The sequence below is a fragment of the Oreochromis aureus genome, linkage group 7, assembly GCF_013358895.1.
Source record: "Oreochromis aureus strain Israel breed Guangdong linkage group 7, ZZ_aureus, whole genome shotgun sequence".
NCBI classification, from domain to species: Eukaryota; Metazoa; Chordata; class Actinopteri; order Cichliformes; family Cichlidae; genus Oreochromis; species Oreochromis aureus.
The window spans coordinates 9,426,870-9,445,734 of record NC_052948.1 but is presented as its reverse complement, the minus strand read 5'-3'; the positions used below and the strand labels follow the sequence as shown (position 1 = coordinate 9,445,734).

Genomic DNA, 18,865 nt, shown 5'->3' with positions numbered 1-18,865 from the left:
GCTGTGTGAGTTCCCTCCACCTTTCACTGCCACTACATTTTGTCACTTGCCAAAGCTGTAATGACAGCTGTCCCTGTGATCCAGATGTGGGCACACAGAAGCCAAGTGACAGGAAGGAATGCAAACAGTGCATATCTGCGCAGGATTAACAAGGCTGCTTTCCTACAGCTGCCAAATGGTAAGCCACAGTTCAAGACGGCATTCGGAAAAGGCTTCCCTACTGTACAGTCAAGTTTTAGATAAGCGTGAGACTGTTTTTCCCCCCCCAAACAGTCTAACTCTACAATGTGTCAGGGCAAGTGCAAGATAAATTAAGTGAAAAGACATGTCCTTTTTTGCATTATAAGTCCAGTTGGTCAAAATGTGACTCTCTGTTTGTTTGAGCTCTGCTGCTGTTGAATTTCACTTTGGGGTTCTTTAGATGCACTGATGAAATCCCAAACAGTGTCCTGCTTCCTGTGGAGATCTTTCATGGCTTAAATAAACAACACTGTGGTACACACTGTAATCAACACCTCAGCTGGACATGAGCCTTTCACTCTGCTGCATGATGAAAGGTCAGTCCTATCTCAGCTGTATGACTACTAGGCGTGACCTGCCACACTGAGTCATAATCACCTCCACAGGTAAACCAGTGTGAGTGGCATGTGGTGACATTCGTTCATACACACAGTTTCACATGAACACACCACTGCACGCATGGTTTCACACTAAGAAACTAGCTGCAAGTTGTGCTACTACTCTAAATCTACAAAGTGGAGATGGATGCATTAAAGGGGAATATTTTGCAATGTAGAATTCCCTGCACAGTCATACTGAAACCTCACTTTGCTCATCCCAGAGGAACACAGCAGGGTTGAGGTCTAAACAGTGCTGCTTTTCTATATACACACACACTCTTCACAAGCTGTATGTAGGGCACCAAGTGCTGGAGGGGCACACTGACAGGCTAATGGTCATAATTTGTAATAATAATCATGATTATTTAAATTTATGTCCAAGAAGCACAGCTACAGGCAAAGCCCCAAGGCAGTGTACTCCTAGTGCAAGTCCCAAGCCTGGATAAATGGGGAGGGTTGTGTCAGGAAGGGCAGCTGGCACAAAATCTATCCCAAATCAAACATGCGGATAATCAATAAGATTTCCCCACTGAATCTGTCGGGGCCCGAGTTAACAATTACTGCCACTGATGCTGCATGTCCTGCTGAAGGAGGACATGCAGAGGGTTGGTGACAGAAGATGCCAGAGATAGTGTGGAGGGAGATGATCTGCTGTGGTGACTCCTAAAGGAAGGAGTCAAAAGAAGAAGATTTAAATTTATGTGAAAGTACCCTTACATGCATGCACATGCATTTTTAAGGACACCCAAAGAAATTTTAAAAAAGACAAAAACGTTTTTGATTTCATTTAATCAATAATAAAATGCATGTTGTATGTGAAATGGTCAAAAAACAGGAAAGTACATAGATTTCTGTTGAAAGAAGTAGCACCAGGCATTTTGCCTCACTGCTGACCAACCATGCTTATGTGCACTGCTATCTCTAAAGGACAGTTCAGAACCAAAAAATAGCAGGTAGTGATTGCTGTATGATTATTGTTTACATGGATATATATTAAAACTATATGAAAGGGGGAGTGACCTCTCCATATAACCACATTTAATTCTTCTATAAGTTATTGTGGGTGGATAAATGATTAGACACAAACATATAACTCAGTGTTTCTGAAATCCTAAATAACCTCACAAACTGTTATCGTGCAGGATTGTATTAAAAATTCCTAAGCCAACCCTGCACTGAGGAACAGTGACTGTACAGGCCACCTGCTGAGAACCTGCTGTTTTGTTTCTTAAGCCAACAGACAAAAACACAAAACAAAGAAAAAAAAGACTTGACATAATCTGCATGACAGGAAACATTTTTACTCTCCTTTTATCTGGCTTTCAAAGTCTTTTACCAACTGTTTACAGTATTGTACTTAAACAACAATTTCATATTTTATTGAATCTCATAGCTCATCTTTACACAGGAGTGTCATTAGAAATTATTTGTATACAATATACTTTAATGGCAACAGATTATAACAACATACAGCATGGATAAGGAGTCACGAGACATGAAATATTGTGAAATTATGTACTTAAAGTTACGTTGTTAATTCTCTGTAAACTTTAGGAAGCATATCCCCTCTTAATTCGTCTCAATAACAATTGGCATAGCTTTGAAATCAAAATATTTTACCAGTTCCAAATGTTTTTTCTCATACAGCTTTATATTTGGCTGGTATTTTTAGCTGGTGACATGTCTTGACTGCAAGCAGTTGTGATTAGCACTGTGACTCTTTAAAGCCATTGTGGGTGGTGCTGTGAAATGTGTTTTGTGTGCCTTGCTGAAATAAACAAATACTTCCTAGAAAAAGACATTCTCTAGTTGACAACATATGATGCTACAGAGCACTAGAAACCATTCAGCATTCATTGTGCATTCACAATTGTGCCAGTTATCTTTGCATTGATACATGTAACAAGTTAAACTGTCCCCTTAATCTTTATAGAGTCCATCATTTCCAAAAAACCCAATTTGTATTACTCAGCCCACAGTACAGTTTTCCACGTCAGCCCAGGATGATCATCCTAAATCATCTCAGGTCCACCAAAGGAGACAGAAAATCTGGATCTTGTCTATTTATGCTTCATTGCATGATAGTTTATACTTCATGCATGGCGTGACAAACTCTAGTAACTGACAATAATGTTCAGAAATGTTTCTGAGTCCAGGCAGCGATGACCACAACAGAATCATGCCCCAGTACTGGTTTATTAGGGTCTCTGACTACTGGCTTACAGAAAAGTCTTCTATTCTCTGAATCTTTTAATTAATTCTAGGTTGCAGTATTTTTGCATTCTCACTTTTCTACCTTTGAGCTTCACAACTATGAGCTGCTTTTGCCCACAGGATTACTGATCAGAATAACTCACTCAAGCAAAGATTTCTATGCAATACTGTCACTATGTGAGGAATGGCACAGCTGGTTAAAGGTGGAGGGCACATGTCTAAAAAAGAAGCAACATCTAAACATTAGGAGTGTTTCAGCTACTGTATATGCAAAACCCCAGACTTTACACAATTCCCTACTTTACCATTTGACAAATTTAAAAATTCACAGACTGACTATTAAACACGCTCAGGTGCAGCGTACTGTACTCCACATACAATATATTTAAGTCTCGTAGGGATTCAAAGCATCTTGCCACAGTAGACTGTGCAGCTCCTCGCCAGCCTTTTAATGAAAAATTCTTTAAAGAAACACAATACAAATTAAGCATGAAGTGAGACCAAAAGAAAAAAAGGAGAGAAGCATAACAGCACCCGAGAATGAAACAAAGGCAAATTAAGTGGCAGGCAGAGGCTTGCATTTAGCAGTGACAAAGAGAGATGAGAGCCAGACATACGCAAGCTGACAAAGAGGAAAAGCCATGTTTCAACAGACGCCTAGTTATTCATGACTGTCCAAAAAGTCTGTGGTGAAAAGTCTTACTGTATTGTTCTGTCTGTGCGCGTGCTATGACTGCGTTTTGCCCTCCGTTAAGACAGTCACGACTCCTGGTTTAAAAATAGCATCAGTGAGGATGCAGAGCTATTTATACGCTTCACACACCCTGCCTGCTGGCTTCAGTGCACCCCTGTTTGAGTGTGTGTTTCTGTCAGCATGTCTCTGGCAAGTGATTGAGCTCATTTTAGTTCTTGATTTGTGTCATTCTAATGCATTGAGCTGAGTCATTCATTTAGTTTCTCTGCCTCTCATTGCCTTTGTTCCTCGTTATACCAACCACCCCCTCCTCACACACACACATGAACCACTGAGAGTCGTTTTCATGAATCAGTGAATGACAGATGATGAGGAAATGAGTAGATTTTTAAAAACACACACACACAAACATATGTTTCCCAGGTAACAGGGTGCTGCGTCAAACTCTTGTATTTGCCCACAGAAGCAGACAAAGGACGCAGCTGTTCTGAGAGAGGCTGATGGCTTTCTGCCACTGATGCACTCACACTGATTCAGACAGAAACCAAAAAGCCAAAGTACACCTTGATTTCCATGAAATGGTATGATGGCATTATTAAATATTGCATTTGTTGCTGAATTTTTTTGAGTGTTGCAGTAATAATTCTTTGTAAGCATTCTATAAAGTGATCTGTAACTCACTCTTACTTTTAAAGTCTCCATGTATTAACTCTGGTTGTTGGGCCAACGTAAATTAAGGCAGTCAAATATCTAAAAGAGTCACATTAAAAATGAGGGTCTGCATATGTCTGCTGTCACATGCCACAGCTGCACAATAACATCGGGACACAGACAGAAATACCATGAGACAGAGTGAATACGCTCTGCCTGGTAGAAGCTTGTTTCACAGTTGATAACAGTTACATTTAAACTGTTCTAACCAGGAGCTTTCTGATGAAACACAAGCTATTGTAATTTTTTTCACCATCCTGTTGCTGCTCCCTGCTGTTCACTTTATGAGCTGTGCTCCTTTATTCTGTTTCCTCCGCGAATCTTAGGCATTAAGAGAAGCAAACAAAAAAGCACATTCTGATCACCAGTGTTCGGAGGTACTAGAGTGTGAGACAAAAACTTCAAGTGACTTGCAGTTTCAAAAATGCAGCTTTAATTGCATCAGTTAAAAATGTGAAGACTTGATCTAAATAGACTTAAGTGTATTTACGCTTCCTGGCCACTTTATTTGGTGCATCGATGAAACCTAATGCAATCCAATACAAAAAAGGGAAAATACATGGAAATACAGTATATAATTGAGCTTGTACAATTTCAATGAGCTTGAAAGTCAATATTTGGTATGATCACCTTAATTCTTCAACATGAACCTGTACGTTCTTAGGCAGGTTTTCCTATAATTTCTTTAAGTAGTCATCGGGAATAGTTCTCCAGGCTTTTTGAGGAACACTGAAAGCTCTTCTTTGGATGTTGGCTGCCTTTTGTTCTCCATTCACCATGCCAAGATGTGCCAAATTTTCAGCTAACAGCTCTTTGGGAATCACCTTGTTAGTGTAAAAAATACTATTTTATGCCTGTCAAACACTGTTATTGTTGGCATTTCTCAAAGATTCAGCTAAAGAATTTGAAAATGTTTGCAACAGGCTGCTTGTAACAAATTATCTAAATATTTAAAACTGATTCTTTACTAAATTGCTTGTTATGTGTCGACACAACACTTGTTCATTGTGGTTCAATCTTGAATTAAGTGCCTTTTTTATGCTCATTGTTAATACGCTTAACAAAATACTCTAAAATTGGTTGGGTACAAGGACTGGACTGAAAATGCGTGAAAAGGCAGCAAATGTCAAAAAAAAACCCAGAAAACATTGAAAGACTAGAGAACTATTCCTCAAGACCACTTTAAAATTAAAAGAAAGTCTAGCTCCTTTGAAGCGAAATATAAATAAAATGAAATGAAAACAAAAGTACAATTATCACATTGAAAAAGTTGAATAAAGTGGTCAGTGAGAGTACATTGTATTGTATTATACCAGAATGCATCAATGTAACTCCACTTGTAATATGAACAGGAACAGCTCCCACAGCCCTGACTGAAGATCCAACTGTTCATTAAGCATCACTGATATGTTACACTGATAACATTACTGAATGCCTAAAGTAAGTGTTATATGATGTGAAATAGGAACTGGCTGAGCAAGACCTTTCAGGATAAGACTATATCTCAGCCTTCATAGCAATGTGTATGAGGGCGAGTGTGTCCGTGCATTAAACAAAGTGTGTGAAGGTGAATGAGAGCATTCCAATAAGCAGAGTGCAGCTGTTATTAGATTTGGATCCCTGCAGTCTTTATTAAACCTCAGTTCAGTTCGCTGTAATAGAGAGCGAGAGCAGAGTTGCATCTTTATGAAACAAGCAGGACACAACCAGAGACATGCTAACACATGTGCACGCGCGCACACACACACTCACAAACACACGCACTCAAGAGCAAAGAGGACCGTGTACTTTGTATAGAAATGCAAGAGGGACATAGTTATTGCCTGCAATATGTGAGACGGAGACTGCATGAAGGGAGGACACTTGGAACGATGAAGATTAAGTAGCTTTTCTAAAAACTCAGAGGAAAAAAAATATAAGAAATGATTGGGGAAGAAAATTATGGACACTGAAAAAGATGAAGGTGGACACAGAAAGGAATAGAGGTGGCAAGCAATTAAGAAGAAGGTGTGCAAAAGGGCAAGTGGACCCCAGAGTAGATACAAGACTGAATGGAGTACAGGGCCAATAAATAACAAGGAAGAGGGATGGTCACACTGCTAAGAGTCAAATATGTGCTGTGCCCTGTTCATCCTCACAGGACTTCTTTTGCTTAGAAGAGGGTGAGAGAGTGGTGCAGTCTCCGGCTCATCAGTATTCCACTGGGAGTGAAAGAGAGAGAGGTGGGAATGGAGAGGGAGAGAAACTGAAAGAAATAAAGACTTGACAAGTTTAAGAAAAAATATTAAGAAACATGGACAGAAGGGGGATGCTTTTTGTGAATGACAGGGGAAGGAGGAGTGGAGCAAAGGAAGAAAGCTGGAGAAAAAAGAAAAAGTGACAGGGTGGAAGTGTCGTAAATTATAGTGGGAGGAGGAGGAGCAGGAAGAGAGGAGTGAGGAAAACTCCAAGGCTGACTCAGAGGGATCCCTTCTCACTTCTCATCTTATCTCAACTCCTCCCTCCCTACCTTCCTCACAGGCTTGAAGAGAAGCTACATCACATTCTTATTCTTTCATGCTCATTTGCTTGTTATTCATTCTTTCACTCCTTCTGTATCAACCCTCAGGTGGAGACTAAAATAGAAGGAACAGCTTCCTTAATATTTACCGTCTTTCTTGGGTTCTATTTTTCCCTAACTCCAGGGCAAAGCCACATAAAATTCTAACTTAGATTTTAAAGGAATGGAAGGAAAAATATATTAAATAAAATACTGTTTATCATTAAATATAAGGAAGTCTAAAATGAAAACAGAGACACACATTGATATTGAAGAAAAACAACATATCTGGATCACTTGACATACTGATGAGTACAACCAGAATATAGCAGCGATTGATTAGCTGCAGGCTAGCTATTGATTGCCTGTTGATTTTTAAATAGATCAAAGATTGATTGTTTGCTGCTGAGTCTTCAATCACATAGCTAATCATTTGACCGACTAGTCACTGACCAGTTTCACATGAATGATAGTGTTCAATTGTGATAAATGAACTTGCTGCATCCATGCACACAAATCATTACATGACAAAAAAATGCTCAGTGCTGACTAAAGCTGCACGTGATTCAGGCTGGCTAGTGAACATGAGGTTGAATTTAAGGCCATTAGTAACAACAATAACCTTGAAGGACCATAACAGTAGGATATTGCTGCCACGATGACAAAGAAAATTGCCAGTATCATCATCCATCGATAAAAACGAATAAAATCATATGCCATTCGTTGTGACAGTGCTAATGCTTTGGGATGGTACCACTGTGGGTTTCCTGTGTCAGTGGGAGGTATTTGGTCTCCAGCAACACTTAGGTGGATGGTATGCATCAATAACATCCAACTGACTGCCAAAATCCAAGGTTTCCCAGCAGAACATCAGTGTTATTCGCTTCACCTGTCTGTGGGTTTAGTGCTGTGGTTGTTTAGTGTACATTTATGCTATGACTAAACTCTAATTGCTAGTGTAATGTCTTAAATATAGTTCATTCTTGCTAACTTGTTTTAAATTCCAGGGTAACCGCATGCATTAGAAAACAGAGTTCATCAAGAAGAGGTCAAGACACAAGGCTTTTTGAAATTTGTTAAAAGTCACCTTAGCTGACACCAGCAGGTCAGGACATGACCTTTATATGCACATTTACATGCTTGTGACTTCTAAGTTGGTTGATAATGTCCAGAACAGGAAACGCCTGTTTGTAACAAACATCCGCAGTCTGTTCAACTTAAACTGTGTGCCACACTGTACATGATAGAGTGATTGTTAGTCAGAAGCATAACAATGTTTCTGTTGAATATGTATCTGCATCAGTCAATGGCTCCTGTTTATGCAGCAGTGTTCCTGCTCATGTTTATTCATACGCTGATTAACTCTGCAACTGCTGTTTCTGCTGTGTCTCTAATTAGCATTTTGTATCAGGCTACATCTCACTAAGTTAGATGTATGTTAGGCAAGCATGGGTTTTAATTTCAGTTAGAGGGCAAGTGTGGGATGATCCTGTCAGCCAGGGTGCACCATATGGGGATATTTGGAAAACAAACAAACTAACCGGAAAATAAATAAATAAATAAATAAAAAGGATGAGAGTGGAATATGAGGACAGGTGGTGTGTTCAGCAGGGAGCAGGTAGGTGCGTGGGCAGGACTTTGCACCCTACTGCTACTCTGATTGGACAGCAATGTCCTTGCCTCAGGCTTGTGACCCTGTCCAGTATCAATAGCGCAGACACACAGCTTGGGACATTATGAATGACCAACAAGTGAAATCTGTTAATACACTGACTAGCTTCAGGTCCATTTTGTGATAACATTAATTGCTCCTGAGAGACACTGGGCACAGATTCTAAGTCCCTTATCCCTCAAACACTTTTGCAATATTTTATTAAATATCTGTATGATCTCTCAGGCTCTCCTTGTAGAGTCACACAAGCAAATATTTGTAAGTTTCACTCTGTTAAGTAGATCAACATTTTATTAAACAAAAGGTGTAACTTGCTGGTAGAAAGTACCTTTAATAAGTGATATTTTCTCTAAGCACATTTAGTGAAAATGCTTTTTGTATGAGTTCACAAATATGGAAAAAATACCACATAGAAAAAAGTGTTTCATCATAGTTTATCTTTGTATAAATGTTTACTTCACTTCCGTCTTTTCAGTTTCAATCTGAGAGTAAAATCCTTGATAAACAGAGGTCATGTGACTCTTGTTTCTCTTGATGTTTTAGTTAATCTTTAATTATTTAAGGCAGGGGATCTCCCCTTTTAATATTGGACTTTTAGAGGAAAGAATGTCCAAGATTCCCTCGTCGTTCTGACACTGACTAATCAAATACATACTACCATTTGCAATGATAGATGCATTTGGAAATTACTTTCAAAACACTTGTGACGTGAACCGTCCCAGTCACAAGAGAATTTGTTGCTCTTTGGTTGCCAAATACGATCCTCAGATTAGCTTCAGGTAATGAAGATAATCACTTCTTAATACTGTAGAATAATTTTTATAATATAAAGCCTGATCTCTTAGTAATCGTCTCCTTGTTGTTACTTTGAATCTCACTGACGTAAAGGAGCAAGCGTCACCATAATGTGACAATGGACATATTTTTACAGGGTGCTATGCTTAGGGAGGATGTGATCACATGTACTACACTATCATGTAGAAATATTTATATTACCCAGTCTGCCCACTATCTTTGTCTTCTTTAAAATTATACTCAAGATCAAATGTGCTGTATCCTCTCATGTCAAACGTCTTGATAGGTAAGCAATCAAATCTATGTTTAACTCAGTCTTAATGAAGAACACAAGTAGTAAAAAAGAAATGACCAAAAACCACCAAAAATGCATAAATAAACTGTTCAAAATTTACTCCTTAAAAATATAAATACATATATATATAATGCATATACAAACACTTGTGTGTACAGGTATGCAAGAGGAATAAAAACAGAAAAAGAAAAAAGCTGCAGAGAGACCGAGACAGAGAGAGAGAGACATTTTGCCCATATGTGCCTCGGATATTAGGACAGCTGGCTGCTGAATACTTGAAGGATGCTGTTTATCTAACTTGTGGGAGGCAATTACTTACACTATGCTGCACAGAGACAGGCGCGCACACACACACACACATTAACATGAGACATGTGTACACCATGCACACTTTATGGTGAAAACAACGGAGAAATGCTCACACTTGCTAATGCATAAGTAGATGTGCATAGATGCATGCGCGTACACACACAGGCACGCTCAGTCACACACACAAAACATAAGCACACAGAGGGTTCACTTAATGCCACTACCAGACTGAGAAGAAGGATAATTAATTCACCCTCAGCTCACTGTTGGAAGCTAACAATGATATTTAGTCTAAATTCAACACTTAGAAGAGAGGCTTTTATCTAACTTGATTTGCAGACAAGACAGTGGAGGAATCTGGCTATAAAGCTTAAAAATTGAAAAAAAGAAATGCAGGTAAAAGAATACTGGTTTTTGGAACCAAATCAGATTTTTCAGAAACTAGCTAAAGCCACAATTTCCTCATTTTTATTTTTGTCTTAAATGACCTGCCAGAGCTGTAAAGTGCACTTAGCACCTGTTGCTTGGTAACTGACAGATCCATATGCATTTTACTGTTAATACAGGCAAGCTGTGTTATTTAAAAACATAATGCACTGTTAAATGTTTCATTTGTAATATGCTGTTTCTTGGCCCTGCCAAAAACACACATGCACAATAACGCATTGATAGCTACTGTTGGAAAGCAGTAAGTACAACAGCAGCATGCCTTCAGAGCATGGGTTCAACTGAACATTTTTGCAGTTCAATGGCCTTGTTAAGCATGCGTGCTTTAGATAAAGGCTAAGCTACTGTGTGTGTTCCCAAAGAACCCAACTGCAGTAACAGATGCCTTCTGTGGTTGTGTAAAAGTAGACCCGGGGTAATCCATTAAACCCCAGCATATGGGTGCATATTTTTGTATTTTTGCCCCAATAGCTGGTCCAGGTATCCTCCATTGCCCACAGCAGTGTTAATATTCTGCACACATTGTGTGCGGCCAAACCCCATTAATCATGTTTGTGAATGTCTAATCTCAACATTACTTGCACTGGTTTCATTTTCATGGCTGTCTGCAAGATTTATAATGGCGTTTGGAGAAGGTGTATGTGGTGTGTGTGTGTGCGCGCAGGCGTGTGTGTGTGTGTGCAAGAGATGTAATACACTGTTACGGAAGCATGCTCTTAAGTGTGTCACCTTGTTGAGGAGAAGAATGTCCTGAACGTTTGGTTAATGCTCCCTGTGGAGGTAGGATGGTAGGGAGACAGCACGATGACACACACACACACATCCATTCCTTTAAATGTGTGCTCTACGTGAAATGAGTTCAAGCAAGTCTATATAATATGTGTGTTTATACTGGTGTGTGTGTGTGTGTGTGTGTGTGTGAGGGTGCACACTTGGCAAAATGCTTGACCTGGTTGTGTCCTCATTTGTTACCATAGTGACTATAAGTGGCCTTTCAAGAGATGTCCATCCAGATGATAAGATCAGATTACATCAATGGAGGGAAAGAGCAGAAACAAACATTGGGGTGAGCGAGGGAATGAGTTTAAACAGGGATGCGAGAGGGTCTTAATAGCCTTTAAAGTAATGTAGGGATCAACACACGCAGGCTGACTACAATACTTGATTGTCTTGTAAAGATTAATTTCCTCGAACCACCATTACGGGCCTGAGCACAGAGATGCACAATCAAAAACACACCTTCAAATACAACATGATACCAGTACCAGTCAGAGAGTGACAAAAGATGAACAGTACTCATTACCTAACACTAACAGTCTGCTTGGAGACCTGGATGTGGATGACCCTGCTAAATGCGGGACAGAGGGACTGTTTGTCTAGAAGAAGGCTGTCTAGAGACATTGACTGCAGACAACAGACTAATAGACTGACAATCACATAGTGAAGAACGGGAACTTTTCCAAGCAAAGAGAAACTGGTTATGATAAAGTACATGATAATGTGACTACAGTGTTGTTTAGTTCAGTCACTGAAACTGACTCATCTACTGATGAAGGATGAAAAAGTGAAATGACTTTAAATTTGCACATTATTACAATATTGGACATTCTTTTTTAATTATACAACACCACAAATCAACACTGCAATATTAGATTTAAAGAAAAGCCTGAAGATTCCCACTCACTGAGGAAAACAGATACAGAATACAGTCCTCCAGCAGTCAAACTATTTGTTTTTCATGAAATAATGGCACACAGTTTTGTCTTGTTAATGTTTTAGCTGTTCAAGCACTTTGTCATCCTTCTTTCAAACAATAATATATCATTTTACCTTCATGTTCATCATATTCATCATCATTGTCAAGAGAGTAATCATCAGCATCCTCACGGCATGGACTGTCTGCTATAAACCACCACAGAAATCAATAAAGAGCTGATAAACGTGTAACTTCAGAACTTTAAATGGCACAAGCAAGCAAATAAGTAAATACACAAACAATAACAGCACAATTCACAAAGCTAAACATATGTACCACAACTTAAGTGTAAGAGTATATTTATGTTCCTAAGACTGCCCAACCACAACATACACTACTGTATGTAACAGCCTCTGCTAACTTGTATGGTTTATCCTAGCAAGCACAACACAAACTGTAAAATTTTTGTTGCGTTTTAATTTGCAAACTGTCTGAAAAAAATATTTAAAAAGTAATTAAGGATGACTCTTCACTTTTTGCTGCAAGCCCTCTTCAGCTGCAAAATGAAGCTGTTTAAATAGTTTGCTTTTATTAGATATTTAAATTTATTTCAAAGAGTTTCCAATTAATATCTTGCAGTGAGCAAAAAACAATAATAATTAACTGTGGATACATATAAGAGACATCATATGGTTCCTACTTGAACTATGGGTTTTACGTTTAACTACAGGCTATGGGATGTGTTGCCATACAGATCTATTGTATTTACCATCTGAATCCAGATAATCATCGTTCACTAAAAGTGACAGGACACAAGAAATGGATATATTGTTGATACTATTCTCAGTTTTTCAGGATTAAATGCATTATATTGTAACAGAAGATGAGAAAATGATAGACGTAATGAAATGGGAATACTACATACTACATTCTACTGTGTAGAACAACACTATGAGTCCAATCAGAATAGATCTTCAGTGATTACATGATGTTTTAAACTCTTTCTTGTACAGCATACAACAATCTATGCCTCAACAGGCTGCCAGTCTTACAGGTGAGCTAATGACAGTTACATGTGTAAGCTTGTGCTCGCTCATGTAACCATGGACTCTAGCCAGAGACTTACTCACACAGAAGCACACAAACACGGAAATCATTTAGTAAGATTTACCCAGTCTGATCTCATCATAGGGATGCTCCTCTGGTATACCAGGTGATTAGCAAGGATGTGTGGACATTAACAGGAGGACAGAGATTAGCTTTGGCTGGATATTGGGGGCGGGAGCTAATTATATAAACACAAATGAATCATCTTCATGTTAGAGGTCCAAAGAAGTAGCTTATTTAGCTTTGGGAAACAAATAATACTGATGATTTTTGCTTGGCATGCATGCAAATTCATGTAAGCACACATAGGGAAGCTACTCTTGACTTGGTGGTAATCAGCATCCCTAAAGGTGTTTTTGATCTGTCATGATAATCAGGAGGATTAGACAAGAAAAGATAAAGAAAAAAGATCCTCTTATGTTCCACGATCTCTTTTACTTGTTTTACCTCTTTCTGTCCCCCACTGTTAAAGAGCCCTACTACTATTAGCAGCTCATTCATTTATGAATGCAGATTAGATGAGATCCATTATGTATCAAACCAAAGGTCATACATCCCTAAAGAAAAAGGCTTCTCAAGCTGAGCCTCCCTTTGTGCCAAGAGAGCTGGTCATTCTCTTTAAGACTGTAAAAACACTAAACAGATTTTTTTTTCTATTTTTTTTACTAAACAGGGTTTTTCCAGGCTCAGAATGGGCATTGTGGGGTGGCACGATAGTAGAGTGCAGACTTACTCTGTGTTACTTTATTTGATAAAAAGCTTTTTGAATTTTCTGACCATCTGATTAAAGAAAAAGTGAATTACACTTAATTACATGAAACCTTGATTAACAAGATAAGTGTTCTATACACAAAAGAAAGAAACCACAAAAAACAAACCTTTTTCATTAAACCTGAATGGCCAGGACCTTAAGCCTTTCAATAACCAGCTGACATCAGTGACATATATCTCTCATTTTATATCCCGAGACTACATAAGAGCAGTAAACGCAACATAGTTATGGTTATGATGGTCACTGTTGCATAAGAGAGCCAGATGGTTAACTTGGCCGGGCCAGGGTGCTGGCAGCTATGCAACGGTAAGCTCGTTTCCTGCATGGCTAACATGAAATAACGACAAAGCAGTGGGTTTTCACATTACTGACAGGGTTATGGATTTGGTTGCACAGACAGAAAAGCTAGTGACAGCAGATCCATTCAGTGGATGGAAGCATACTAGGCTGCTGTTGAGTCATCACATTCACAATAACATTTGTGTCAACCTCAGTATGCATCACTGTTTCATAAAATGCTGTATCACTTGGTTTTCTACAGGAAAAACAGCACTCTGTTAGTTTTAAACAACAGCAGTATTTCCACAAAACAGACATAACACTATGAAAAGGAGGCGTCAAAACACACAGGAGGAGGTCTGCTGAAAAAAAAGTTTGTCAGGGAAGACTGAAGACAGAAAACATCTTGGTGAATACTTCTGCATGTGTAAGGACAGTGAAGGCTTCGTGGCACTAGGTTTAGACTAGTGTTTGAGTGACTCGCTACCGACTGTTTTTAAGAAAGGAATAAGAGGTATGGTGTGTGTATGTGTGTGTGTTTGTGCATGTCGATCATGTGTGGGGACATTTGTGTGCTTTGGTTGTTTGCACAAAATCCAAATTGAAATGCCAAATTGACCCTTAATCTGTACTTCCTGTGCCTCTGTAGATCTGAAAGCAACATAAGAGGTCTCAGCATGAGTGTTGCCCTACTCTCTCTGGTCTTTCTAAGGACATGAGGGAACTGTTTCCATTAAGCTAATGTGGGTTTGATCCATGGTGATGTATGTGAAGTGGCAGGATGTAGGGATGTGGGGTCAATGCGGTGCTGGGTGTCTGTGGACAGGCGATAAGAGAAGGGAGAAAAGCAGTTGTGCGTTCAGGGGGAAGCACTCTAAGAGAGGAGGAAGAACACAATATATGTATGCAAACCAGCAACCAATAGCACACGGGACCTGTTTGAATTTGCATGCCCTCTCCTTGAAGTAATCACAAATTTGTACTGAGATTGTACACACATCTCAAGTGGATTCAAACAGGGCCAAGAGCTACTTGCTTCACTGTAGGTGTAGGGTTGACACACTGTGGTGTGTGGGAGAGGTACAGGGTGAGAAGAATATTATTGCGTTTACCTTCTACGTCATTACAGTCATAGTCTTGAGTGAAGCATAAATGGAGACAAAAGCACACACAAACACATGAAAGGAAAACCGCTGCACCTCTGTGTAAAGCAGAAAACAGCACATTTAAGAGGTTAATGAAATGATAAATCAAATGTCAAACTGAAACATCAGCGAAATGACTCCCAGACAGAAAGATTACATAACTGCTATGCAACAAAAAATTGTAGTGAAGTAATGGTTTGGTCTGTTTCTGAGAAGTATGAGAGCATAGGAATGTTTGATTTTTCTTACACTGCAAGAAACCCAACTTTGATACTCATGCAAGCCACATGTAGTTATGGACTTTCCAGCAGATTGTAAACATTGGTGATGATGGAAAGTTGCTGACATGCTATGAAATACACCATGTTAACAACAGTAGTGTTACTAAGACCTACTTTAGTAGGTTTAGGGAGCTAATCAAACATGTAGTAGCCGTCCTACCTTTGACCCGTTCTCCACGGTTGAGTTGGATCTCTCCCTCCCCCTGTGGCGTGTAGGGCTTGACCACAATGAAGGTACGTCCTGGGACGGCACTGTAGAGTTTCCGTTTGGGCCGCAGGGAGCCTGACAGTGCTGGAGGCGTGTGATGAGGTGGGCTTGGGTCTCTCTGCACAGAGCCAGGGCTGTAAACAAACACATATGTCACCGTGGTGATTCCAGGGAGCTGGTAACTGAAGCCTGTGGTCACCGACATGTTCGTCAGTGGGACAGAAACCTGGTGACACCCCCTGGTTGTTATGGTGGCCAGGGAGGGATTCATAAACAAGTTCCAGCACCTGCCAATGAAGGGTCAATAGTCAATGTTCCATAGGAGAGTCATCAGTGGAGAGCACACCCCTCACAGCCACTACCTCACCTTTCCCTTCTTCTTATTCCCTCTCTTCCCTCCTTAATAGCAATAGACAGTATCCTCCTTGCTCTCTTTTACCTCCTCCTTCTATCTCTCCCCTCTCCCTCGCATCCTAATCGAGGTAGAAGCAGAAACATAACGGTTAGAGGAACTGCACTGCTTCCTTTTCTGTGTGGTTCTGCCAGATCCGTCTGGAAGCCCCCTCCCCTTAGTCCAACACATCCTGAGTTGGGTGTCCAGCAGAAGTCCCCTACAGAAAGGGACAGAAATCCCCCATACGTCCCCAATTCCAGATGCTCCAGGCTGGGTTACAGATCTTGCCTCGTCCTTGAGTCCTGGTTCTCCTGCTGTGGAGGAGAGAGGCTGGGTTTGCTCCCCAACTCCCGTTCCCTCTCCCGGGAGTCCCGTCGCGTCTGCCTCTCCTCTCCCCTCCACCCCTCACACATACACGCTCTCTCACACACGCTCGCACGCACTCTGGCAATGCTGCTGCTGCTGCTGCTGCTGCTTTGCTCCGTGGCTCCCCTCCCCTTTGACGGCTCGCTCACATTCACACACCACAAGCCCTCTATGTGCATTCTAGCTGTGCGCACAGGCACATACACAGACAGCCCCCTCTGCTCCCGCTAACACTGCACCTTCACTAGCACGGCACATGCCGCCACCAGCATGTTGCTAACACGTCGCTTACAGACATACACACTCGTCCCCGAGCACGATTGATCTCCTGCCTGTCTGCCTGCGAACGTGCACGCACCATGGCTCCCTGAGGCAGGCAGTGATAGTATGTGTATGTGTGTGTGTGTGTGTGTGTGTGCTTGTGTGCAGTGGGGTGGGGGTCAAAAAGCTCCAGCCGATTTGGTTTAATTGTCGCTCCTCCCTCTTTTCCCTCGTCTCAAATCCTTTCCCTCTCTCTCCCATTCTCTCGCCTTCATTTCACCCTGTTATCCCTCTTCTCCTCAACATTTCTCCCTGCTGCATCTTCATTCTCTCTCTTTCCTTTTCCATCTTTGCTCTCTCTCTCTCTCTCTCTCTCTCTCTCTGGCGGTGAATTCTAATACAGCAGCAGCAGAGCTCCGCCTAGTCTTCATTCATCACTTTGCCACTGCTCTGTAAGTGGCACTCTGCCTCTTGTCTGATCAGAGCTTCACCATAGGTCAAAAAACAACATGCAATACATCTATAGTAATCACAAATGGGGGATTAATAAAAATCAAATGCTTAAAATGGTATTTCACTAATCCGAGATGCTCTTGTTTCTGTTGCACATATAGACAGGAGACTGTATTTTTACTGTAACAAGTGGTTTTCTTATGCCCTGAACTAGGACCTTGATGCTACTCTCTGCAACATTTACTTAAAAGACAAGAAATCTCTAAACCTCTTCATCACTTTCACTCTCTTTCACTCTTTTGCCATTTCTCCCTCAGCATATTGTATCAGTCACTTTATAGCCTTCATTCGATCCTTCACCAACCTCATGTGCCCTTTCCTCTTATTTCTAAATCCTTCGGTCTACTCTTTCCCTGATTTCAAGCCTTATTTGTCTCTTTCTCGCCCCCACTCTCTATTGCTTTTCTTGCTCTCCTCATCTGACCCAGCCTCTCTTTCTCTGCCTCCCTCTCTATCGAAACAACGGCTCGCTGACGGCTTTCCAATTACCGCGGGGACTGAGGCCCAGAATGGCTGCCGCATTTTAATGTCAGAGCCCGAGCACTGAACATCAGCAGCGTGCACAGTGGAGGAAGCATGCACAATCAGAGAAGCAAGGAGATGAGGCTATGTCAGAAAGACACAGATGTGGGGAAAAAAAACCCTTAAAGGACCATTTCATACATTTCAATAACTCATATATACCTCCTCCCACCCACTACACTTACTGTGAGGTTATGTACACAGCCTAACCTTTGCTGGTCCTTGCAATTAAACTGACCGGACCTGGGTGACACATATTATCTACTGTATGTGTCAGACAGAAGGGAGATGTTGGAGCGGTTTCTTCCCTCTTTCTTGCCTGTAATGACTTGCTTTAGTTGCCAAGGATGAGGTTTAAATGGCACTTAAAAAATTCAGATAAAAATCTTAATGACCATAAACCTGAAATAAAAAAAAGAAAAAAGAAAAAGCAAAGTGGATGAGCTAAGTCAAGCTGACAACTGCAGCTGAACTGCACACATAAGACTCACTTTGTGTCACTTTTCCTCACCTAATTTATCAAACACACGCTCTAAATTTAGTGGTCTAATTAAGCTGCAAAGTTCCCATGTTCCCCTCTGCCACGTCATTGGTGTTGCTCCCCTGCTTCGTGGTTCTGCTGCATTATTTATTCCCCTCCAGCACACCACCATCCACCTGTAGGCACTGGAGGGATGTTTACTCATCACTTCCCAATTTGTTTGTGTATTATGTTTGTGGGAAGTGACGAGCTTGGAGCCCAAACTCCAAATTGTAATTATACTCTTCTGCTGTAATAAATTATTCCAAGCTTTGATTTGCCTGACTGATGACGAGCTTAAATGGCTTTTATTACATTTTCTACTTTCTCGATGTTGTTGTCAATGTTCTATATCAACATTTCTCAATAGAAAGCAATTTCCATTGCAAGAATTAGTTAACTGGTTGCTTCGGGTATATCCTAGATTGTTTTGTGTTCTCCGCGGTTATAATATTGTTTAACAGCTTCCTGGAAGAGGGTATCAATAAGCTTTCTAAAATTAGTC

At 40.5% G+C, this 18,865-nt stretch overlaps 1 protein-coding gene across 1 annotated transcript in view; it reads right to left on the bottom strand.

The window, feature by feature from the left end:
* shank3a (SH3 and multiple ankyrin repeat domains 3a) overlaps window positions 1–18,865 on the bottom strand; it is a 214,863-nt gene that overhangs the window by 45,578 nt on the left and 150,420 nt on the right. The window contains exon 14 of the mRNA XM_039614942.1: window positions 15,737–15,918. Within this exon, the coding sequence (XP_039470876.1) occupies window positions 15,737–15,918 (182 nt within the window). The remainder of the gene's footprint in view (window positions 1–15,736; window positions 15,919–18,865) is intronic.